This window comes from Chiroxiphia lanceolata, chromosome 2, assembly GCF_009829145.1.
Source record: "Chiroxiphia lanceolata isolate bChiLan1 chromosome 2, bChiLan1.pri, whole genome shotgun sequence".
Classification (NCBI taxonomy): domain Eukaryota; kingdom Metazoa; phylum Chordata; class Aves; order Passeriformes; family Pipridae; genus Chiroxiphia; species Chiroxiphia lanceolata.
In genome coordinates, this window is record NC_045638.1 from 81,325,223 (window position 1) to 81,349,912 (window position 24,690).

A 24,690-nucleotide genomic window follows, 5' to 3' on the forward strand; every position below is an offset into this window, starting at 1 on the left:
CTAATCTAAACCTGCCCTCTTTCACTTGAAAGCCACTTCCCGTTGTCCTATCACTACATGCCCTCTACAGCTTTTAGGTACTGGAAGGTGCTGTAAGATCTCCCCAGAGCCTCCTCTTCCCCGGCCTGAACAACTCCAACTCTCTCAGAACGCACTGTCCTAATACACTGTGAAGTGCAGAAATTGAGTTTTTAATTGTGAAAGTATTTCACACAAAGTATTCTGAAATACTTTCACAACTAAAAAAACCTCCACCATTTCTGCACTTTACAGTGCATTGGCAGAGTAACTTCTGTGTAAAAGGAGCATTCACATTTTTGTGTGTAACTTATGCAAACTCAAATTCACTGAGATGATTTGGGATCTACTCTGGATGCTCCTTGATGCTCTCACACCTAGCAGGCTTCCAACTTGGGCATCTCATACACTGTAGGCAGCATATATGGAGCCTAAAATACTCCTAATCCTTCCATCAGTAAGAGCTGCACGAGGACAGCCTGAGGTTGTGCTGAAGTTAACCACAGAGATCAGCTGAGCAAGCTGATCTCCAGAGGTCCTTCCTAAGCAAAATGACCAAGTGTAAGTTTCAGGTATTGATTTTTCAAGACCTCTGGGATGAACTGCTCTCCAAGTGGTTACTCCCACTATACCTGGCTAACAGCATCTGACTTCTCCCATCACAGCTAACACTTTCTGTGCCTTCAATGCAAGGAGACAAGCAGGGTGGATCACCTACACATAAACTAAAACTCAAATCCCTTGTGCCCGTGTTGACCCTGTAGAGCTCCCTCCCTGTTCAGCTCCAGGCAAGGGTGGACAACTGTGAGCCTCACCTTACCTGTGTTACCCTGACCACAGAGAAGTCAGCTCACCACAAAAAGGGCACTGGATGAGGCAGAGTGCTACAGCAAACACCAAGCTAATGTAGAGGAAGTGCAGGTTTCCCACAATTCACTCAACAGGCAAGCTGGCTTTATTGTTTTTCCACTGTATATACAAGTAATCTGGGTCTTCTGTACATTCCAATAATAGGAAATTCTTTAAATTATTAACATAATAAATAAAATTTACTCAGCTGTGCAAGTCAGAGCACAAAATTAATTGCACCACTACCAAAGTAGATAGCTCATCAAAGCACATATTTCAAGTTAAAAGCAAGATGCCAGGACTGAAAGGCATGATTGAGGCACTTGCAATTTAAAATACCTGTGGTTTATCTCACTCCTTTACCACACAAAGCTGTGAACCAGAAACAGGGTGTTATCCCCTATCCTATACCTTTTTCCTAAAGTAAGATTTCTGTAGAAAAATATCATTTGATCATTAAGCAACATAATTCATAAATTATTCTGCTCCTTTTTTGAGTACTCAAACATCCTCTGCCATTCATGCTGACTAATGCAACGTAGCAGAAGGGGAACTAGGAAAGCATTTTGAAGAAAGCTCCGCAGAACACCTTTAAAAGATGTTCTCCGAGCGATGGAGTCACTGCAGCTGCACACAGAACTGACAAAAAGCCCTTAAGACTCAGGGCTGCAGCATCAATTTCAAACAAGATTCATCCTGAGCAGCCTCCCAGTTCAACAGCAGTGTGAAATCACACTGGCACATCACACACACCCCAACCCGCATAAATGTGCAGTGCTTGGTGTGCTGAAGGAAAATGGAGGGAATGCTGGAATCATAACATAAGGGACCCTACTATTCGACTCGGTGGCTGGGTGCTTAAAAATGGAATGTGTTTTAAGCTAGACCATAATATATACAATCAAATGCAGTGATGGAGAACTAAGAGCCTGTATTTCAAAAGTGCGCTTAGCGTACGGTAGTCTCTTCCACACAGCAAGAAAGGCAGTTGCTTTATATCCAGAATGTGAGAAAGTTTGGCCAGTTTGGGACAGTTCAAGAACACCTCTGCAGAAGAGTCAGTAGTCCCAGCTGATATCATCTTTCTGTAGTGAAGTCTGTATGGTCTGCATGTCTCTCAACAACTGAAGATTCTTGCGACTCTTCTCTCCAGGTTTCACTTTGATGGGACCAGCATTCTTTCCTTTCGTGGTTACTGTAGTTGTTACTTTAACCTCACTAACAGGGAACCTGCTGTCTTTCATTGGTTTAGCAGAAGTCTTTTTGGACTTGCATTCTCTCTTAAGTCTCTCTAGCTGAAAGAGAAGCCAAAAAAACTATTAAGGAGTGACCTTGTTTCATTTTATATTCAGCAATTCTTCCAAACAGCTGAAATATCCCACCACTTATTTCACCCAGCTAAGCAAATGGATGCTTCCAAGTCACCCTGAATAATAAATACTTTCCTTACAAAGCATTGTTATATTTACACCTATAGTTAGCTTATAGTCTGAACTACTAGGTTATCTCTTTAAAAACTGAGAAGTTCATTATAGGGAAATATCTCTGTCAGGAATGTAAAAGTTATAGATGAAAAAAGTTGACTTGTCACTGTTACCAACTAGTGATCAAAAAAAAAAAAAGGTAGAAAAGTTCTACATACAGACTAGTGATTTTAATAGCTATTCACTGTCAGAGATGTAGCTTTATAAAGAACACCAGCACCCTGCTGGAGTGAAGAGGCAGTATCCACACACAGCACTGTAAATAAGACTCTGTACTCCACAGCAAAGATTGAGCTGGCACAAGGCTGAGTGGGGAACTGGGCAGTCTGAGGTACAGACACATTCATATGCCCAAACTGCAACACAGGTGGCTTCTATAGCTCCCCTCTCTTCAGGCAGAGGTGCTTCCTCGTCCCAGTTTACAGCTTGCAGCAGTTTTCCTAAATCCTGGCTCCTAAACTTTTGCCAATAGCATATGCAGCATCATGACTACTGGGAACTACAGTAGTTCCTACTACTAAGTGAGTAATGCAAACATTTCATATGTCCATTCTGGACGTCAGCAGCAGAGCTCTCAGCACATATTTTATGTATCAGTTATGTCAGGTAAGGGCAAGTCTCTGTTCATATGAACTGAACCAGATTAAACACATGGGGTTAAGCTCTTTGAAAGGAATTCACTAAAATTAATGAAGATGAAAGAAAACAGAAAATATGTTTTATAGTTTTGAATGAACAAGCTACACTATTCAAAACATTTTGAAAGTTATAAAATAAGCAAAACAGGCATTTTGGGGTCTTTTAAAATGCAAATCAAAACATAAATAGGTCATTTACTCAAAGTAAACTGTTAAACAATGTTCAAGAGACAAGAGGTGTAAAATGTGATGCGAGAACATACATGAAAGCTCTGCCCAGGAAAGGATGATAAGTGGGCACAAGGGTGACAGAAAGGATCTTTCTGCAAAAATACTGGGACAGAAGGATGGATGTATGCAGACTAACTTTGAGATGTCAAAGTTAGAGCTATGCAATACTACTCCAAAGTAGTTATTTCTGCTTTATTCAACTGCTGCTAGATTAGTATTTAACATTAAAAAAGCCACTTAAGTCAGCAACTCTACATGAGAATGAACACAGTCAAAAGAAACTTACCTGCAACCGATGCCTCTGAACTTTGCTGATCTGGTCTGCCTTTGCTTCCATCTTTCCCACCAGTGCCTCCAGTTCTCTCTCCAGATCTTCCTTGACTGCTGTGGTGGGGGCTTCCTGGATGAGCTTTGACAGCTGCTGGTGATCACTAGCATAGAATTCAGACAGAACAAGGCTTACATTAAGCTGCCTTGGCTTCTACTGTTTGCACTAAATGTTCAGAAATAACATTTTTAGGAAACCTGAGCATCAACAGCCGGATATGACCAACACACCATAACAAACCAGTAAGAACAGTTTTGCTGGTTTGTAGCACATCCTGGTGGCAGGCTGCTCCAATGTTAAGTCTTAAGTTGTTTCCAACTTCAAATCACACATTCAAAATGACCAAATAACCCTTTGAGAGCATGATCTCAGCATTCATTCAGTTTTGTGTATCTGTACCTACTGCAGTTGTCCAGTACAGTAACACTTATGGTCTGTTAACCAGGACAAGCAAAATGCCTAGTAAAGCTGTCCTTTAATGGAGTTATCTGTCCACATCCTAGTTTTGGCTAGGACAGAGTTAATTTTCTTTGTAGTAGCTGGTACAGTGCTGTGTTTTGGATTTCATATGGAAATAATGTTGGTAACACACTGACGTTTTCGTTATTGCTGAGCAGTTCCATGGGCTTTTCAGCATCTCCTGCTCTGCCAGTGAGGAGGTAGACAAGAAGCTGGGGAGGGGGAATAGCTGGGACAGCCAATCCATACTGGCCAAAGGGATTCCATACCACAGAATGTCATCCTCAATATATAAGCTGGGGGGAACTGGCTGGGAGGGGCCCATTGCTGCTGGGGACAGGCTGGGCATCAATGAACAGGTGGTGGGCAATTGTACCATGCATTGCATAGTTTTTCTCCTTGGGTTTTATTCTTCTCTTCCCTTTTGGTAACTATTATCATTACATTTTACTTCCTTTCAATTATTAAACTGCCCTTATTTATACCAATGGGTTTTACCTTTTCCCAATTTTCCTCCCCATCCCACCACAGTGGAATGAGCAAGCAGCTACATGGTACTGAGCTACTGGCTGGGATTAAACTTCGACACTCCTTTTTGGCACCCAGTGTGGGGCACGAGGGGTTGAGGTAATGACAGATCTGACCAGAGTGTGGGAAAACAGATTTTTTTTTTTTTATAGACATTCATTGTATTGGCTTGATAGTGGCTGGTCACAATGCTGATTTATAGTAGGATGGAATCCCTGCCGTGAAATTCCTCGCGGGGGGCAGGGTGGTGAGTCCTCAGCACCGCCGTCCCTCTGCACTGGGGGAGCCTCCTACTGGGGAATTTTTGTAATTACACCTTTCACCTTTGCTCCTTGGAGAGCCAACCTGCAGAGGAAATATCCTCCCACGCCTTCTGCTTCTTCTCCAGGATAATTACAACAGCACTTGAGAACTCTGAATATCCTTAAGATGTTAAAACCAGCACAGTCTTAGCGCTAGGAAGCAGCATGGTGCTGAATGTGGTTCAGATCAGGGGAGGGTGTATCTCTGGGAGCAGTGAGCTGAGTGGGACTGAGTTGCTGTTTAAACCCCACAATCAGTAAGCTTCCTTTTGCACAAGACAGTATATGGAGAATACACATCATAGGGAACCCTGACTTTTAGCTGTGGGACCATAAGGAGGACATGAGGAAGTGGCATGGAATAACTACCTCAATCATAGAGGCAGGGAAAAAACAAACAGCAACTTTCCTGAAGAATCCCCATTGTCTCCAGTCTCCAGTGGCCAGTTCCCCAGACAGAGTGGAAGGGCTGATCTTATTCCTGATCCTATGAAAAGAAATTCTAATTTGTTTTTACAGAAATGGAGAATCCTAGGACCAATATTAGAGGAGCCTTGTCTCCAGCCAGTGCAGGAGAGGGACAACCAGCTTTACTGGACTGTGTGGATCAGATGGCCTGGCACATCAGCCCACACATTGTGGGCTGTACAGGAGTACAAGGCTCTAGTAGACCCTGGTCCATAGTGCACCTAATGCCATCAAGCTGTACACGGGCAGAACCCATTTGTATTTCTGGAGTGACAGGGGGATCCCAACAGCTGACAGCCTTGGAGGCTGAAATCAGCCAGAGTGATTGGCAAAAGCACCCCAGGGCAACTGGCCCAGAGGCTCTGTGCACCCTTGGAATAGACTGACTCAGAAGGGGGCATTTTAAGGACCCAAAAGGCTACTGGTGGGCCTTCAGTATAGCTGCCTTGGAGACAAAGGAAATGAAGCAGCTCTCTACCCTGCCCAGTCTCTCAAGAGTACCCTTCTGTTGTGGAGTTAAAGGTCAAAGAACAACAGGTAATAGAATGACTTGTGTTGGAAGGGACCTTAAAAGATCACCTAGTTCCAAACCCCCTACCACAAGCAGGGACACTTTCCACTAGACTAAGTTGCTCAGAGCCCCATCAAGCCTGACCTTGAATATGTCCAGGAACGGGGCATCCACATCTTCTCTGGACAACCTGTTCTAGTGCCTCATCATCCTCACAGTAAAGAATTTCTTCCTAATATCTAACCTAAACCTGCTCTCTTTCAGTTTGAAGCCATTACCCTTCATCCAATCACTACATATCATTGTAATAAGTCCCTCTCTAGCTCTCTTATAGCCTCCTTTGAGCACTGAAAGGCCACAATGAGGTCTCTCTGGAGCCTTCTTTTCTACAGGCTGAACAACCCCAGCTCTTTCAGTCTGTCTTCACAGGAGAGGTGCTCCAGCTCTCTGATCATCTTTGTAGTCTCCTCTGGACCTACTCAAACAGGTCCATATCTTTTTTATTTTAGGAGTGCCAGAGCTGGACACAGCACTCCAGGTGAGGTCTCACCAGCGCAGGGTAGAGGGGCAGAACTCACTCCCTCGGCCTGCTGGCCATGCTGCTTTTGATGTAGTCCAGGATAGGGTTGGCTTTCTGGGCTGCAAATGCACACTGCCAGCTCACATCCACCCTCTCATCCACCACAACCCCCAAGTGACTTCAGCATGCAGCTATCCATACACTACCTTCTCCTGCCCCGAAAGACTTCTGACAGATGAGTCCAAAGTCATGGACTAAATGAACTCGACAGACTAGTACAGGAATGGTCCATAGACTATGGGAATGATATGTGTGTGCACACACATCAAAAGACTGGGAAGGTGATGGTGGTTAACTGGGATAAATTGGAAAGTGTGGAGCTTGGGCAGGCCATAAATGATACAGTATAAGGGTGTATAGTGCCCATCCCAACAGGGTGGAGGGGATGGGGGGGGAGGAGGGGATAGCGAGTGGCTGTGTGGTACTTAGCTGTTGTCTGGGTTTAAATCACAATAATCCACTACATCAGGGCTGTTGCCACACTTCACTGCCTCTTCTGAATTCAATATTGCTGCATATAAATACAGGCATGGTGTCCAGATTGTTTAGCAGAGTCTCTCTCTAACTGTAAGGAGAAATGACAGCCTCTGTAGCCAGCAGAACAAAGATTTCCTAAACTAACACCTTTCTCAAGCAAAATATAAAACATATTCATAATCTGCAGTGGAGAATATATCAAACTCACAAACTCATCTGTCCAAATTCATCTTGTAAAGTCAGCAACACTTCTGAGAGCTCTTCCTGAGATGAAGATGATTCCATTGGCAGGGATGGCCTTCTGCTTTTGCTGGCAGGACGAGCAGTGCTGATGGGTTTTGCCAGTGGAGTATCATTTACCACATGTCTGTTACACAAAGCTTTCGTATGTTGTTTCATCAGGTGTAGCACGTGTTGCACATTGGCAGCAACTGAATGACTGGGACTGGTAGACTGGAAGGAAAAGTGAAAGAGACTTCTTTCAAACAGATTGATAATGATAATTGATAACACCAAAGAATATTTAAAAACAGTAACACTTTTGTTTTACTGCCAAGAATGTATTTTTTGTTTGAATTAATAAGCACTAACAAGAATAGCTTGTCAAGTAGCATAATGCAGACCTGTTTTTGGAAATGCCAGCTCAGCAAGTTATCACTATCCAACAAGTATTTTGAAGACTAACTGAACAAAAGCATCAAAGAAAATTAAATGATGTGACCACTGGGTGTCAGGAGTGCACCAAGTCAAAGTCACTTAAGGAGCTGCAGCTACTGAGCATTAAGCTTATCAGCTCACCTTCCCAGCCACAAAGGGTACATCACCCAGACACAGTCTGTAATGGGGCTGCACAGTGGAACGGCTTCCAACAGGGCATTTCTGGAAAAGAAGAAGAGAAATATTTAGCAAAGATTAGACTACAGCAAACCCATTTTCCCTTTACTATGTAATAAAGGAAGAAACCTGCTTCTTGATCACAGGCACACATCCTTATTTAAGTCCTCAGTAACTGCCTTTCTCTTCTCCCCATCTTACCTTCTCTGTCTGCTTAGCTTTTTTCCTGGGTTGTCTTGCTTTTGGAGAAAGCAATGGTGATGCTGCTTGAATCAGTAGTCTGTTGGTTTCCAGGCCTGTCTGAAGCTTTAATTGAGGGAATAAGGAGAGTTACTGAAATTATATTAACAAATAATCAGAGAGAGAGAGTAAGCAGAGAATTGCAAACCAAGAGTTTTTAAAATGCAGGCTCTCTGAAAGCAAGGGCTGTAAATTTTTAGGATACTTTTCCTTTCCAAGGTCCATTTAAACATTAAATACTTCCTCTGGTAGCACTACTCATCAGTAATCCTAGTAAATTAGAGAATTAGCCTTACTGCATTAGCCCCACACAGGCAATTGCCAAAACATTGGCTGTGCTTTACACTTGACAAAGTAGTAGGGAAATCCAAGCCACCCAACCCTGCTCAATTGATCCCCTGGCATACAGTTAACAGGCAACTACTTCTTCTGTTTTATTGACAGTAAAAAACCGCTCCAAACAAACAAACACAATAAACACCCAACCGCCAAACCATCTTTTGAAAGAGTTAAGTTTAGAACTCCCTGTTGACAGTGAATCCTTTATGCTTTGCTGTTGGCTTGATAACAGCATGTTGCCAAGACGTGGCATGGCTTTACAAATCATGTCATAACCAATCTCATCTAGAAGCATTCACAGCACAATTTTTCATGATGAATTTGAGATACCCCTTTCTGCATCACAGCAAACTCATGGCAAAGGTTAGAGCCTAACACATTACCTCCATAACTCTTCAGCAAACAATAAGCATTTAACAAACACTGCACATCCAGGTCAGGAGAAGCATCCTTATGGGCTCATAACCAAGAGTACATTGTCTCTTTTTTGCCTTCTTCTAAAATATTTTAATTACAATTATGAACAGGGAGCACACTTGTTGACTTTGATCTACTTAGAGATCCCCATGCACACTCAATTATTAATTAGTCTGAATTTTTACTCCTCTTTTCCAACTAACTTATTTAGTGGAGAAATCAAAGCTTCAGTGCACAGGCGCTGTTAGAAAAAGCTCAGAGAACTTCAGAACATTTGGTACCCCAAATAGGAGGAAAAAGAAATAAGGAAAAAAAAAGACTAAACCCAGGATTTCATTATTCTTTGACGCATATGGGAAGCACTTTCAGTAAGCTTAGCTGAAAATCTGATAAAAAGGAAGAGCTAATTACAGTGCATAGCAGTGCAAAAGAAATTTCCTGTTGGTTACCTCAGCTGCTTTTTCCTGAACAAGCTTCCTTGCATGTTCTTCCTCCCAAAGCTTCTGTTCCAGCTCTTTCATTTTTTTCTAGTCAAAGTTGAATAAAAATAATAGCATTACTAATGAAAACATTTTTTCATCTTGAAGCCTACAATACTAAGAGCTTGAGCAAAACTATGAGTTCAGCTTATGACTTAGAGGTAAGTGAAACAAAGGTAATTTAGCTTTAGAACAACTGCTGATGCTTTGTCTGTATAGGCATAAATACAGCAGTCAAAAATCTTATGCTTAAAACTTGATTTTTCTATTGTTACTTCCATAATTGATATCTGAATTTAAGTCACAGCTGACAGCAATACACAAAGCCGTCTCCCTCTCCAGCTGTAAAAACACTCTAGAAAGTAAGCTGCTTTGTGTACATTATCCTCCAAGATTCTGTACTACAAAAGAGTTAACAAAGACATATCATGTATCCTAAGGCGAGAGAAGACTTGCTTTACTTAGATCACTAATGGTATTTTTGCTAAAGTCTGTAACTTACAGTCTTACAAGAAAAGAATTTTTGAACATCTAGCCACCATCCTAATAAAGAAGAGGGAGGAAAGTTTGTATGATGCCTCTGAGATACCTTTAAACAAAACTGAAGTAATTTCATGTTTTTATTGCAAAAGCATGTAAGAACTCTTCTGAAACCCCTTTTCAAAGAAAAGGTTTAAGGGCAAAACCACACATTTCTTTGTAAACTCTCCAACAAGATGAAAACCTTGTTTAAATTTCAGGATACACTGAAATTCTCAATGTGAAAGTTATCAAATAGCTGACTTTATACAGTAGAGAGAAAAAATAATCCTGAGCTCCAGTACACAAAACAACTTCTCTCCCTCCAAAGACTGATAACTCAAAGCCACTAAACATACTTAAGGCAGAAAAGCATGCAATACAGAGCAACAGCTGTATTTGTACACTTCTGTTTGTTTATAATGCACTACACTGAACAAGAAAATAATTTCAGTTCTGCTTTACTTAAGCATTAATGGCAAGAATAATGTAACAAGCTGTTATACAAAGGTGTTAAAAGGCAAAAGCCTGCATAAACGTTCAGGACAATATAAAGGAACTATATAAAGGAATCAACTTTTTCTGTTGAATACAAGAACCCTCCTGATTGTTTTTTCCATTCAAAACAGATGTACTCCAGGTAACTTGTTTTCTGACCTTGTGCCCACTTACTGGCACAGCTCTTGATTTCCTTGTGTTCAGTCTATAAGGATCTTTTATTAACCTGCGAAGTCTTGACAGAATTTTCGGTATGAAAAATATTCTGTTTAAAGTGAAGATTGTCATGAAGCTGGGCCAAGGCTTTTATTCTGAAATGAATAAGTATTCCCTCAGCTAGCTGTCCAGCGGCACAGCAAGTGTAGATCTTACTGTATCATCCGTGATAGACCCTATTAGAAATTATATACTCAAGTTAGATTCCTAAATTAATTTTGTTTTCTTGTTTATAGAAGAAAGTATTGCACAGGTCACTCAACTATCTTCAAGAAATAGAGGCCACAGGGGCAAGCAAACAGACCCTCCCTGCTAGTACTGCCCATCATCTAAGATAGCACTGCAAAGCAAGCTGGCTGCCTAAACAGTCTGCTTGATCACCAGTAGCCACTGCAAAGAATTTAAATGAAAAACATAGAAACAAAGTATTTCAATTTCTCTTAGAAAACGGGCAAAAATAGACATTAAGTCTCATCCAATCACCTCACTCAGAGAATCACAGAATCATAGGATGGTTTGGTTTTAAAGGGATCCTTAAAGGTCACTTAAGCCCAAGCCCCCTGCCATGGCCAGGAGCACCTTCCACTAGACCATGTTTCTCAGAGCCCTGTCCAACCTGATTTTGAATATTTCCAGGAATAGGGGCATCTACAACCTCTCTGGACAACCTGTTCCAGCATTTTGCCACCCTCACTGTAAAACATTTCTTCCTTGTATTTAGTCTAAGTCTATCTTCTTCCAGTTTAAAACTATTGCCCCTTGTCCTATTGCTACAGGCCCTGCTAAAACATCTGTCCCCATTTTTCTCATAAGCCCCTTTAAGTACTGAAAGGCCACAAGATCTCCCTGGAGCCTTCTTTTCTCCAGGCTAAACAACCCCAATGCTCTCAGCCTGTCTTCATAGAAGAGATGTTCCAGCCCTCTGACCATTTTTGAGGCCTCCTCTGGACCTGATCCAAGAGGTCCATGTTTTTCCTGTGCTGGGGACCCCATAGCTGGATGCAGCACTCCAGGCAGAGTCTCACAAGGGCATAGTAGAGAGGGACAATCACCTCCCTTGGCCTGCTGGCCACACTGCTCCTGATGCAGCCCAGGATACGGCTGGCATTCTGGGCTGTGAGTGCACACTGTTGGCTCATGTCCAGTTTTTTATGCACAAGAGCCCACAAGTCCTTCTTGTCAGGGCTGCTCTCAATCCTTTTATTCTCCAGCCTGGGGGGAAGTTGCCCTGACCCACAAGTAGCACCTTGCACTTGGCCTCATTGACCCTCATGAGGTTCCAGTGGGCATGCTTCCTGAGCTTGTCCAGGGCTCTCTGGATGGCATTCCATCCCTCAAAAAACTTCAACCAAAGACAGAAAGTTATGAGACCTCACAAATAAAGAGCACCTAAATGTCATAAAATTGGCTGCTGGGATAAGCATCCAAATTAGTTCCACCAGAGAGGAAATGTCTCCAGACTGAAGACAGCTTTTACCTCTGTGCTTCGCTGCCTTGCAAATTAGCATCTGCTGGGCAGCTGAGCAGTCAGTGTCACCCAACTGAAACAAGGAAGCTGCTGCTTCTCACCACCTGGCAATGAGAGGGCAGAGGAAAAGCTAGAGGTGTGGGTAGTGTACAGCCACAACAGGATGTGAAGTTTCATCACCTCTGTTCACAGAAATGGTGGGGGTTTATTAAGTCTCATTGTTAGCATTAAAATCAATTACTGTGAACCACAGTTGTTCAAAAAGTATCATCCACACATACATTCAAATTCTGGTCACCTGCCTACATACAAGACCAAAGCCTAAACTGCATTTTTAGGAAACAACCCTGTCCTTACTCCATTCTAAGACAGAGATATGTTCAGATCTTTTCATCCAGCTATCCAGAGACTGCACTGCAGGACTACAGTTGCAATAAACATGCCTTGAAAGCATTTCTAGGTTAAGTACTCCTATTACAGGTACTTCACAGAAATAGGAATCTCAGCATTTCCTTTTCCACAGGCAATATTAACCTTAGCAAATTGCTTGAAGATAATACACTTACAGGGCCAGATAGTGGCTCTGCAGAGATAAAATGCTCTCAGTAAGACCCACCCACAACTTGTGCTCTGGCAGTGCCTGAAATCAGAGGCTGTTAAATTAGTGCTTGCTCATGAGCAGCCACCTCACCACTTTCCATCCATTTCAACGCACCATGTACGAAACAGTCTTTATTTCTTGCTTCGAATTCAACTTGAAAACAGTCCTGTGGTCCCATGGTCGTAACTACAGATCAAAGATGAAACAGATGCAACTGTTCTGATCAGGGAGTACAGTCACTCCTTCAGGACTATAAGGTAACAACTAGCACACAGATGCTCACATAGGAACATATCCCATAACCACAGATGCAGACAGACCTGTGAACCAGAAAATGGCTCATCATCACAAGGAAAATGACCTTTAGTCATAGCTAGATCCATCTTTTTCAGTTCCCAGAATTGCTTCAAAAGTGTGTGAACATCCAATTCCACTAAAACAGATTTAACTGCAACAGCTGCTAATTCATAAAGATAAAGAAGCAAAGACATCTAGCTAGATCCAGAAAAAAACAAAATAAGAATCTTAAGGCTGAAATAATTTTCATTAGCCACACACAAAAAGGCAAACAACCCAGCCTTACTAAACTTCAGTTGCTACCAGACAAAAACTTGGTAAAAGCCCTTCAGAGGGAATTCTAGTTGCTGAACCAGTTATTACAACTTTGACCCTGGAGGAAACTACTGCTTCTTTCACTGAACAAGACCCAGAAGACACTTATTTCTCTTCACAAGTGTTTGGCCAAAGTCAACAATGGAGACACTTGTACTCCACAACTGCAGCTCACCACAATGGGGTGTCAGGATCTTAAACAGCTTGTTACAGCTGCTTTGGCTCAGGGACTTCCAAGAATAGTTGTGATGTCTAAAGGTCCTGCAGCAAACCAAGCAGCTAAAGATTTACTACCAAACATCTCCTTATGTACTCCTGGAGATATACCATCTACTTCAGCACCTGGTAAATGCTGGTATGCAGGGTGGCAAGCCTGTGATTTTGACAGGACCCAGACCTGCCATCCTCAATACCACCATCTAATCATGTACTATCTGGTCCTTTTGGGAGAGCAGGGAAGAAACTTGCAGGTGGAAGCCTCTCCCTGCTTAAGTTCTCTGTAGTTTCCAGGCTTGGGAGACTTGTGGTCTCTACAGCAGCAGAAAGAGGTAAGTGCGCGGGACCTCAAAAGCCAAAACCACAGTTTGCGTGGCAAAGTTTTGGTAGTGAGGAGCTACAGGGGTGGCTTCTGTGAGGAGCTGCTGGAAGCCTTCCCTCTGTCTGAAAGAGCCAATGCCAGCCAGCACCAAGACAGACCCACCACTGGCCAAAGGCTGAGCCCAACAGCAGGGGGGCAGCACCTCTAGAATAAAAGACGTAAGAAGCAGAAGAAAACCTGCTGGGGAGCAGCAGCCAGAAGAGAGGAGTGAGGATATGTGAAAGCAACATCCCTGCAGACCCCAAAGTCGATGAATGAGACGGAGGAGGTACTCCAGGTGCCAGAGCAGAGATTCTCTTGCAGCCCATGGTGGGATTTGGTTTTATTTCTCATTACAAAATTACAAAAATTATAAAAATTCAAGAGTCAACCCACCACAACAGCATATGACCACACAGAATCATGCTGAACTCGTAAAAGCTACTGATTCAAAAGGAGTCCCGAAATGGCAGCCTGGTTCAAACCCACTGACAGCCATCCCATGCTAGAGGCCCTGCAATGCCACACTCCAGAAATCTGCATGCAAAGTAACTAGCAATAATTGTGTTTCTTAAGAAAGAGGGCTAAAAGAGAAAAAAAACCCCACACACCCCAAATTCACACAAGTCAAGTTAAACCTGGGTCATAACAGAAAGTAACTGCAAATTATTCAGTAGCAAGGCAACTCAGAAGTTGAGATCTTAGGAATGCCTGCAAAGTTATGTGTCTAGGCACCAACTAAGCACAAAAGAGGAACACGAACAGATACTGTTAAGGCTTAACAAAACACCAACTCTTGCAGTATACAGTGACCCAGAGCCCATCTAGCCATGCAGACTTTCAGCAATAACTTTAAATTTTTACAACACTTCAGCTTTAAAAAGAAGTTTAGTCACTGTCTTTCTCTACAGCACAAAGTTTTGCTCAGCTCTTTAACTGACATACAGCTATCAAGTGCTGATTACAACAAACAAGACAAATCTGATATAGTATCCAACACAAATGACAGACCTCTGCTACGGACTGCATCGTAGTAAGTCTCCTATACTCTTTTTCCAGCATATCCAGCTTTTCCAATTTAGACTGAACATGTGACTGATTAAGAAGCCGATCTCTCTCCAATGAGCCCTTGAAGGGAGAATTGAAAAGGAAAACAATTTATAAGTACAATAATATAAGACCATCTATAGTAAGCCTTGCGTCTGGAGCACAAAGGAGGCCCATAAACAGTGCAAAGGAACTTCTACTTCCTCTGTGCAATTTTAGGTGGTGCTACAATCAGGGAGAAAACTCCACTACTGCTCCACCAATGCTGGGGAACTGTATACTCAACCACAGTCTGATGAGAGAAGATTCTGCAGTCTCTCCTTCCTCCAAACCAAGGTTTGGTAAAAAAACAAAACCAAATTCATTATGCAGCTACTAGAGACAGCTTTCTTATATTTTTTTTTCCTTTAGCAAATATTTAACAGACAGAAGTAGAACAGCCACAGAGACCAATGAACAGAAAATTCTAGGTGATCCATATACCTATAAAATTCAAGTTCATTTTAGATATAGGCCAAATCCTAGTCACTCATGGTGGGAAACAAATTTTACTGCTATTTCTACATAATGAGTATTTCACCACTAGTTTAGCAAAAGCAGTGCTAGCAAAGAATATCCCCAAAGATCTGAAGAGTGTGAACACAAAAGGGAGGTTTTTTCCAGTGGTACATGGGTATAACACTGAGGGATAAGTATGAGCTATTGCAGTAAGCCAATCATACAGAAGCAAACAATTCTTATTAATACCAGAGCCTGATACTGCCTTAGAAACAGGTGCACAAAGAAAATACCAGGGTCATGAGAAGACTAGGAAATGTAAGTAGGGAAACTATCCACAACTAAGTATATAAAGGCCAGCTGAAACAGACATCCACACTTCAAAGTATGAATATTACAGAAACTATGAAAAATCATGACATAGTTAATCATTATGATTTAACTCTGAGATAATTTTGAGAACACACCTGTTTCTCCAAGAGATGAGACTTCTCATTTTCTGCATGCTGGATCATTTTTCTCATGTAGTCCAGCTGTTTCTCTAGAAGACTGCACCGAGACTCTGCAGCTGCCAGCTGAGAAGCCAGTTCTGAAGATAACAGAAGGCAGAGAACTGAAATCATGTACTGTTTGGTCCTGGGATTTTTTTCTGTTTTCAAGACAGTTCCAAAACAAACAAAAAAAGGACCATCTCAACAAACTCACATATTATGCCTAATTAACTTCCGTATGCATGTAAATCCTTAAAACAAAGTATGTTTTTAAATTATTTTTTATAACTCCATGTGTCATTGCAAATTAAGAGATGCTGAAAGTAAATTGAAATTACTTCACGTATCAATAGAAATAAGGTTTCATCCACATCAGTGTTCTGTAGTATCTATACAAAGTTTTGCAAACAACCTTGATTTTTCTTTGACACTTCAGTCTTGTCATGCTCTTTATGTTCCATTTGTTCACTCAGTACTTTTTTATAGTCTGCTGTTTCCCTGCTGAGGTGTTTTACATTCTCTTCCGCCTGAAATCTTTCCAACTCCAGCCGATGAATTTTTTCCTGGAGATTCTTCAGAGCAGAAAATATGGCTGTAATGAACAAGTACTTTTTGTTAGATATCATTAAATCGCCACTTCAAGGCAACATTGAACTTGAAATGTTTTTATAAAAGCATGTTATGTAACAAAGCCAGAATGCTCCTTACAAGCAACCAAGACTCCTTCCAGGAATTAAGACCTGCTTCCCTTTAAATCATAACTGATTCTAAAACTAGTCTCAAACAAATAGATGCCCTTGGTGCACACCTTTCACCTGATACATTTAGAAAATATACAACTATATCCCAGAACAAGGCATGTAAACATTATGTTGGCTAAGTGCAAACAGTGCATGCCCTGACTCTTTATCAAAAGGAAAAAAAAAGTTACAACTAGATAGTCAAAATAGTGGCAATTCTCTGTATAATTACTCATAGCCATAGAGTATAATAAAGGTTAGCTATCAGAAGGGCTATAGAAGTGTTTATTTATAAGTGGAATTCTTTTTTTAATTCTTCTGGTTTTGCTCATGTTTCCCTCCTCTCCCCAAAAACATGCATCTCCTTTGTGCTGAACCATTTTCCCTTTCTGTTGCATTCCAAGCTTTAGCAATTACTAAACAAAGCCTTTATATATTCATCACCACAAAAAGAAAAGCAGATGTAATAGAATTCACATCACCTCGCAATTAGACCATCTGCTGGTAATCTAATGTATTGCATCTCTTAGCTGTATTGTTTAATTCTGTAAAGGGATCCATAACCTTAAGTCCCTTCCCCTATATAGGTGTGCTAAAGTAAAACACAAGAACATCTGTACATACAGCTCATATAGCAGACTAATCTGCAAGGCAGCATTAGCCCACTCCTTTATGCTTAAATCCACTCCAGAGAAAGAATATACCTTTATTACAGAATGCATGAGCACTACAGAAGTTGGGATTGCATCAGACTACCAAAAATAAAAAAAAAAAAAAAAAGGGGAAAAAATATTTATCAGAACAAGTTTTCCAGAGTAAAAATTTATCAAATCTTGAAATGCAGAATAGCATGAGAGTATCACATCAGTAAGAACTACCTGCTTTAAGGTAACTGTTAAGTACATAAGTAGTGACAGCAGTCACAGTTAAGGGGAAGTTATTGATAATTTAGCCCTATTTGCTATATCAGTGTCACCAACTGCACCCTGTTCACTCTTTATAATACTGTTCCTAGAATTCAGTTGAAATGGGCATAGCTGAAACTATAAACATACTTGTTACTATTATCCTTAAAAGCTAAATTGAAACCCCTGTATATTCACAACAATGATTAACAAAATACAGCAATAAAGCAACTCTAGCAATGAATAGATAAAGGTGAAACCCAAGAAGATGCCAAGTATCATTCAGCCATTTCTACTAGAGTATTAAAGCCAACTATGCACATTTTTTTAAAATAAAAATATTTGTTAATTTTTAAAAAGGGATATAATTTATCCAATTGTCTTCCATCATCTGTACTTACTTTCCAGTTGGCAGATTCCCTGTTTGAAACTAAGTTGCCAAGTGGAAACTTAAGAGTCAAAGGTTTGTTGCTAATGAAACATACACAATCGACAAAAATACATCAACATCAGTAATTCATAAGGAAGCTCTTTTCTGCATATCCAATTTTTCATCTGTTACAAGATTCTTTCAGTTTTGTGCCAACAGCAGTCTCAGAACTGATGGCATTGAGAGTATATACTGGAATTTAAATAGCACTTCAAGAATTAAGATTTCACCTACTAGGTAACTAACACATAAGTCTCTAGTAATTCAGACGTGAACTGTGTTATTGGAACAGAGACTTAAGGGTATCATTCTGATTTTTTACTTAATTTAAGTAATATTAGGATTCATCCTAAGTGTTTATCACTTTTTTCCCCTATAAGGAAAAAATACAAAGTTGTTCATAACTTTAAGCCTCCATGCCACTCCAGTCTCAAAGGAACATTATTGCAATGAACCCGAGCCAAACAGCTTATCAAAGGATCAGTCCTGCTCTAGTCTCCCAACTCTTTATGCTGCCTCCTGTACTTACCCCCCACAAGGCAGCTTTGGAATACATCTCATTGCATGACAAGCCAATCCACTAAAATAACAGAAAACTAAACAAGAATGGTTTTTATCCTGTCAGACAAGACGTATCTGTTTATCTGGAGATAAACACCAGGACCAGAGTGGGAAAGGAGGGAGAAAGAATAGCCTAGAAACCAGAAAGAATAAATGGGAGTAAAATTGCCTCCCTTTTTGGTGTGGTGAGCTCTCAGTTCAGCACTGTGCTCCTCTCTGTATCCTCTAAGTCTTCACTGACATGATAAATACTTGACACACCCTTTGACCATGACAAGCCTTATGATTTCTGTCAGACCAAACCTCTTCCTTTGGTCCAAACCATTCTGAGGACTTAAGTCTCCTTATTTCTAACTCAGCTGTGAACTCAGGAGAGGAAAGATTAAAAGAGAGGAGGACTGAAGAAGGGGCAAAGAAAACATGTCAGTACAACTTCAGAAAGCACTCAGACACTTTTACAATTCTCTATTACCAAAGAGCAGCATCCTTCTCCAGCTGTAAGATGACCTTTCTCATCAGGTGTTCTTCAGAAAGAGAAGAGCAAAAGACCTACAAAACAGGTGACCTGGACATCACTGGGAAGTGATAAAAGGATAAAAAGACTGCAACCTTTGTAGACGTGGAGGACACACATGTATTTATTTTACCACATGATTTGGAAACAGGAAGAAAACAACTTTGATGGACTATTACCTCTGCTATGACTTTCAGGATATGGAATTACTGGTTTCCATGGGGAGCGCTGCAAATCAGAATTAATAAATGGCTTGTAATTTGGATATTCTATAAATGAAGTTGCAGAGAGTCCATCTGTGACTGATGTAGAGTTATGAGCTTTGTGCAGATCATCCTGAAAATAAAAAAAAGATGTTATTCACATTTTTCCTTGTCACAATAACAAAAATAAAGAAAAGCAGAATTCTATCAGATGATGTGTGGAAGTACTACTGCAGGAGACTCTTATACCACAAAAGCTGTATTTCCTTTCTTAGGCCGTGTCATTTTTACATCCAACTCCCCCTCAATTAAAAACAGTATCTAAGAGAAAAATGTCTCTCGTACGAGTTTCCGATTTCCACTTTTATTTTGCATTTACTGATACTGTCACTTACTGGGAGAAGGCAATACACAGTCAGCTGGAAAACAACTGCCTTGTTAATTACTGCTTGTATTCACTGCACATGAGGTACTGCACTAAGGTGGCCAAAGCTGATAAGGCACACCCAGGACCACAGTTCTACATCCCCTCATCCAACATAACAGCTCACTGACTGCAGATGGGGCACAGGACACTCTCATCTCATCCTCCCAACTGCAGAGTCCCAACCCCTCTCTTCCACTGGCTTCAATTCATCTTTCCTGTCTTTCCATTAATATATTGAACCTCTCAAGACACATTCAGGTGACTTTACGTGACACCTGGTTAGTGGAATCAACACAGGAAAAGCAGAGCAGATCACGGTCAGGAAGGTACTCCTGCCTCTAAGCAGCAATACGCCCTTTGATCAGCTTGAGACTGCTCTCAAAAACACGACCACAGAGACCACGGTCTTCCAAGCAGTCTACACCAACTCTCCAAACATCTGCTGTGTTTTGGATGTTGCAATGACCAGAGGGGACCACCTGGATGTGAAGACTCTATGCAGATGGAATACCATTAAGCCATGTGCTTTCTATCGTGATTCTTCTAAGCAAATGGGACACAGCACTTGGATTACCATGTTTATGGGTTTGACTCAAACTGGCTACCTGGCCTAAGCTTTCCGATCTGTGTACATGAATTAAATGGAAGATGAATGCTTATTTTTAATGTGCAAGAGTAATTCCTCTCCACTGTGCCCAACACTAAACATTTCAGTGGCAGAATTTGAAGGCAACCTAGGAGAGAAGTGGGCTGCAGGCAGATGTGAAGCTCCTACAGCTTTCCCCCTCCACTAGTAGTATGTCAACTGAGGAACTGCTGATCTTGGGAGGCTGATTTTAAGCTTTTGCAAATACCAATCATTGGGAGTATATCATGATCTAAATTAAAATACAGAAAGTATTAAGTATCTCACAACAAATTAGAGAACGGCCCAAAATGCACTATGAGGAGGAAAAATAATACAGGGAAAAAACATAAGAAAATTTATAAGTTACTTAAAACCCATACACAGTTAATTTCCACTTATAAAGAAAGTGATTTGTCATGGACAAGAAATTAGGATCTTAAGAACTCTGAATGCATCAATTGGTGTTTCTAAGCACAGTTTTATGAATGCTTTGTAGTTTGTGTTCATAATATTTTCCTACACAACATGACTTTTCTCAAAATAACCGTATTTGCACAAGAAGTTTTGCTACCACAGAAAATCAATTAAAACACTAATCCCTAATTAAGAATATCTTATTACAAATATTTTGAAGAAGTGTTGTATGCATGCAAATACACAGTGTTTTATGCTCAGCAGCCTCACTGGTCCAATCAGAACATGTGAATTTAAGACTGAAAGCTTGTTAGGTGTTAACATGAAGACCTAAATCTCACTCCTGCAAAAACACCATCACTGTTACAGGATATTGCACTGATGAACACAGAATACTAAGACCAAATGATGAATTAAAAATGAACCAAGCAAAACACAGTACTTGCAGCAGGCAATAAAAGAACAGCAGTGACATAAGCCTCAACAACCCAAACAACAGTTACAATTGATTCAAATATTAATATACTGTCTGCTATTGATTCAAATCAAAGGTATCCCATGAAATAGTCAAAAGAAAAAGGGGAATCTGAAACCAAAGTAGGGCTGACAGCATCACAATCTTCCTAGATGTCTCTACCGTCTTTTATGTCTTTATAGGTAAAGTCTTATCTGAGAATTAAATACAATTACATAAAACCACCAAACTACGGGAGTTCCTTCGTTTGTTTTTATCAGCACAAGTAACATTTTCCTAGCCAACAGCAGACCAATTTGAAAGAAAAAGCTGGCATACTCAGAACACTTGAACACCAAGTCACACAAAGCAAAGAAAATAGAGGCTTTTGACTAGTTGTAGGTCTTCCAAAATCCACCTGGATGCAGGGAACAGGCACTAATTCGAATAGTGTAATAGTCAGCACAGAGATCTGCTTGAAATAAATACTGAAAAAATTTTGCTGGAATATGATATATTGTACAGGCAATCATTCTTTATTTCAGTCTAAATAACCACTTGGTACCAAGTATATTTTCCTTATATATTTAAGCAAAAGACTATCTTATATTCAGTTTCACAAAAAGGGACTTTAAATAAGTCGACTGAATACTTTGGGAAAGTTTATGAAACAGCATCAAGGAATTTCCCCATCAGAAAGTTCAAACTCCAACATCACAGCAATTCTCCGCTCTTCTCTCTGGTTTCTCTCAAGTCATTAAAAATCCTCCAAGTCTGTTCCTGCTCTTGGAAAATCTCATGGGGAGCACCATGCTCCTATGCTCAGGAAGATCATGAAACATTAAAAAAACCCCATAATTCAGGAAACTCTATATGATTTGCTCTGAATCTCAGCTAGGCCACATTTGCTCACTACATCTCCTCTCCCTCTTTCAGGGTACTCCCTATAGTCTTTCCTTCCTGATGCCTCGCTAAAGCCTCAGAATAGTAAATGAAAAGGCTTAACAGTCCCAGAATGAGCCAAGTGCACCAGTATTACATAACAGTAGTGAGCTGAGCACATTTAATCTCCACAGGCCTGCAGACATAACCTTCCAAAATTCATTGCTTCTACGACTGCCTATCAACTGCCTACTCAAGCATGCAGAAGGGAACGTTAAAAACACAGAGCAGCGACAGCTGAACACCCCACCAGCACACAGCAACCTCCTCAAGCTCTCAAAGGCTGAACACAACAGGGAAAAAAAAAAAAGACACAACCTCATATGGAAAGTTTTCCAAAAAGAATCAGCAATTTGGGACTGGGGGGACACTTTTCAAAGCAAACAACTTGTGTAGATAGTAAAAACGACCCACCATAATGTTGTTACTTCCCTGCCACAATAAAGAGATGTAACACACCACAAAAAACTATGCAGAAGGCAGTGGTGTATCAATCTTGTCAGTAAGGAAAAAAACACCTGGTTTTCTTGTTATCTTACACAAATTTACTAGATCCATGGGCAGTAAAAGTAACAATGCTTTATAAACAAACTGTAGAACTAAAGAGAGAAGGACACAACATCTTTCAGGTAATAACTGCAGCAAGGAAGGACGAAGGCACAAAGTCAGCACCACTGCCACTGGAAAAAGGGACTAAATTAGAGTGGCAATTGCAAGTTTTTCTGTGGGTGCTCAGAACCAAAAAAAAAATTAAGAGAAAAAGAGACTGATGCTTGGTAATCCTTTAAATGACACACTTGGCTAAAAAAAAAAAAAAAAAGAAAAAGAAAAAAAAAGAAGCAAACCCAGGAAAACTATGTAGGGATTTAGAAAAAACCAGAATAACGAGGTACCGAGTTTACTAAGCATAAAATATCCAAGAACCCTGTTATTAGAACTTTCAAAGTAGTCATTTTGGAGGGGAAATTTCAATTAACCGCCTGCCATCTTCCCTTAGTACTGCATAACTAGGAAAGTGAAGAAGGAAGGACAGGCCCTATCACCCACAGGCCAACTGAAGTGCTGTCTGTGCCTCCCTGATACAAACGGAGTCAGGAGCACTCTACATTTTAATAACATCTCTAGTTAAATGCAGACATAAAAAAGTTCACTTAGTTAAGCAATTACATCAAATGGGGGAGAAATGTTGGCACAACACAGCATTTTTTGTAAAGTGTCTGCTGTAGAGTGCCAGATGTATTAAAAGCAACTATTTTCCAAGTTTAGAAAACGTTAAATTTGTTTCTGCTTCTTTTTTTTTTGAACACATACAAGAAGTCTGCAGTGTGCAAGTTTTTTTTCCCCAAAAGTTTTGTTTTGCTAACTAAATTAATTAAACGGCCTACATTTACCTACTGAATACTAAAACCAGTCTTCTGACATCCTCCTCTAGGCATCCTAGAAAAAAAATACCAGTCAGGAAGGAACACAGCAGCCCTCAAGTTACTCTTCTTGGTACAGGTGTAACTGGAGGCTCACAATGCAGGAGAGGAGACACACAACAGAGAACCCCGTGACGGGTGCTCACCATGCAGGCAGTGAGACCCAAACTGTGAGTCCTCGTAAGACAGATCTCACACGCCATCATGCTGCACCCTTTTCACCATCTCCGCTCCTCCAAAGCACGTGTAAAGACACAGCTTTTCACAAATTTTGCCACTGCTCCTCTACACTCCGCATCTTCGGAGGGATACGGACGAGGAAATTCCGGTCCCCTGTGTGCAGCCACCTGCACGTTACCTCCCAAGCTGCCAGGTGCTCCCACGTGCGCCTAAGGGCACAGGAACACACCAGAGCTGAGCCTCAGCTTCAGGTAACGTTTTCGACTTACAAAGAGAAACCACCAGAGGCTCAGTCCAGCTCTCCCAGCTTTCTGCTGGGAAACCTGGGCTCGCTGTGCTCACCCGGCTGACCCAGCGCTGCACCACCACGGGTTTAACTGAGCCCCGCCTGGCCTTGGAATAGGAGTTTTCAAAGGCATGACCCCAAGTTATTACTGAGAATAAACCGAATTCAAAATTTTATTCCCATTCACTCACAGACAGCACCTCCAGACACTGGTACGGGGACAGCAAGAGGGCTGGTTTCAATAGCACAGTATTTGTCTCTTTAGAAAACATACGCGCATATACCATGCACACACATATGCATACATATAGATAAATATACACATATATATACGTATACATACACATATATATATATATATACACATACATATATAGTCTTTAACAGACAAGCCAGCTTCCACCGCCCTCACGGCTCCCGGCACGCCGCGGTTGGGCAGGCCGCCAGTCCCGCACCGCCCGGCTGCTCCCCCCCAGAACCCCCAAGCGGCCCGTTCTGCCCGCGGGCTTCCCCCCGAGCCTCACCGTGCGCTGGTGGCCATGCGCCGCCGCCGCCATGTCGGCCGTGAGGGAGCCCGCGCTAGCCCAAGTCCCTTTAAGGTACGGCACCCGCGCGGCGCCTCGCTTGATTGACATCCCAGTCTGCCAATGAGAACGGAGAAGCAGGGGGTAAGCCCCGCCCCAGCACCCTCTCAGAATTGAGTGATGCGTCAGTTGCCCAATAAGAAAAGAACAAGGGCGCTGTTCAGCCAATGGAAGGGTAGAAGCCGAGGGGGGCGGTGCTGCCCCGGCACTCAGTCGCTGGGGCAGGGGGGCGGCGCGTGGGCCCGCGCGGAGGGGGGCGGGCGGAAGAGGCCGGTCTTTGTCAGGGGAGCCC

General features: G+C 41.5%; 1 protein-coding gene across 2 annotated transcripts; it reads right to left on the bottom strand.

Annotated features, from left to right (window-relative positions):
* Positions 1–940: 940 nt before the first annotated feature.
* CEP57 (centrosomal protein 57) lies at positions 941–24,649 on the bottom strand. 2 transcript variants are annotated; one of them, XM_032681194.1, is made up of 11 exons: positions 24,339–24,649; positions 19,039–19,195; positions 16,122–16,301; positions 15,686–15,807; positions 14,685–14,801; positions 9,153–9,230; positions 7,909–8,013; positions 7,672–7,752; positions 7,082–7,326; positions 3,507–3,651; positions 941–2,162 (listed from the first exon to the last, which is right to left on the bottom strand). In XM_032681194.1, the coding sequence occupies exons 1-11, from the start codon at positions 24,447–24,449 to the stop codon at positions 1,926–1,928; spliced, it is 1,578 nt and encodes a 525-aa protein (XP_032537085.1). In that variant the 5' UTR covers positions 24,450–24,649; the 3' UTR covers positions 941–1,925. The 2 variants fall into 2 exon arrangements, with proteins under 2 accessions (XP_032537085.1, XP_032537086.1); XM_032681195.1 differs by lacking the exon at positions 14,685–14,801.
* Positions 24,650–24,690: the final 41 nt, after the last annotated feature.

What these genes read in the sequence shown, in the direction of transcription:
- CEP57 (XM_032681194.1), bottom strand. Translation starts at nt 24,449, where the DNA reads ATGTCAATCAAGCGAGGCGCCGCGCGGGTGCCGTACCTTAAAGGGACT. An exon ending in AGTGTCAAAGAAAAATCAAG is followed by an intron (nt 15,808 to 16,121) that starts GTTGTTTGCAAA and finishes TGTTATCTTCAG; the next exon opens with AACTGGCTTCTCAGCTGGCA. An exon ending in GAATTTGGACAGATGAGTTT is followed by an intron (nt 3,652 to 7,081) that starts GTGAGTTTGATA and finishes ATTCTATGCTAG; the next exon opens with TGATCACCAGCAGCTGTCAA.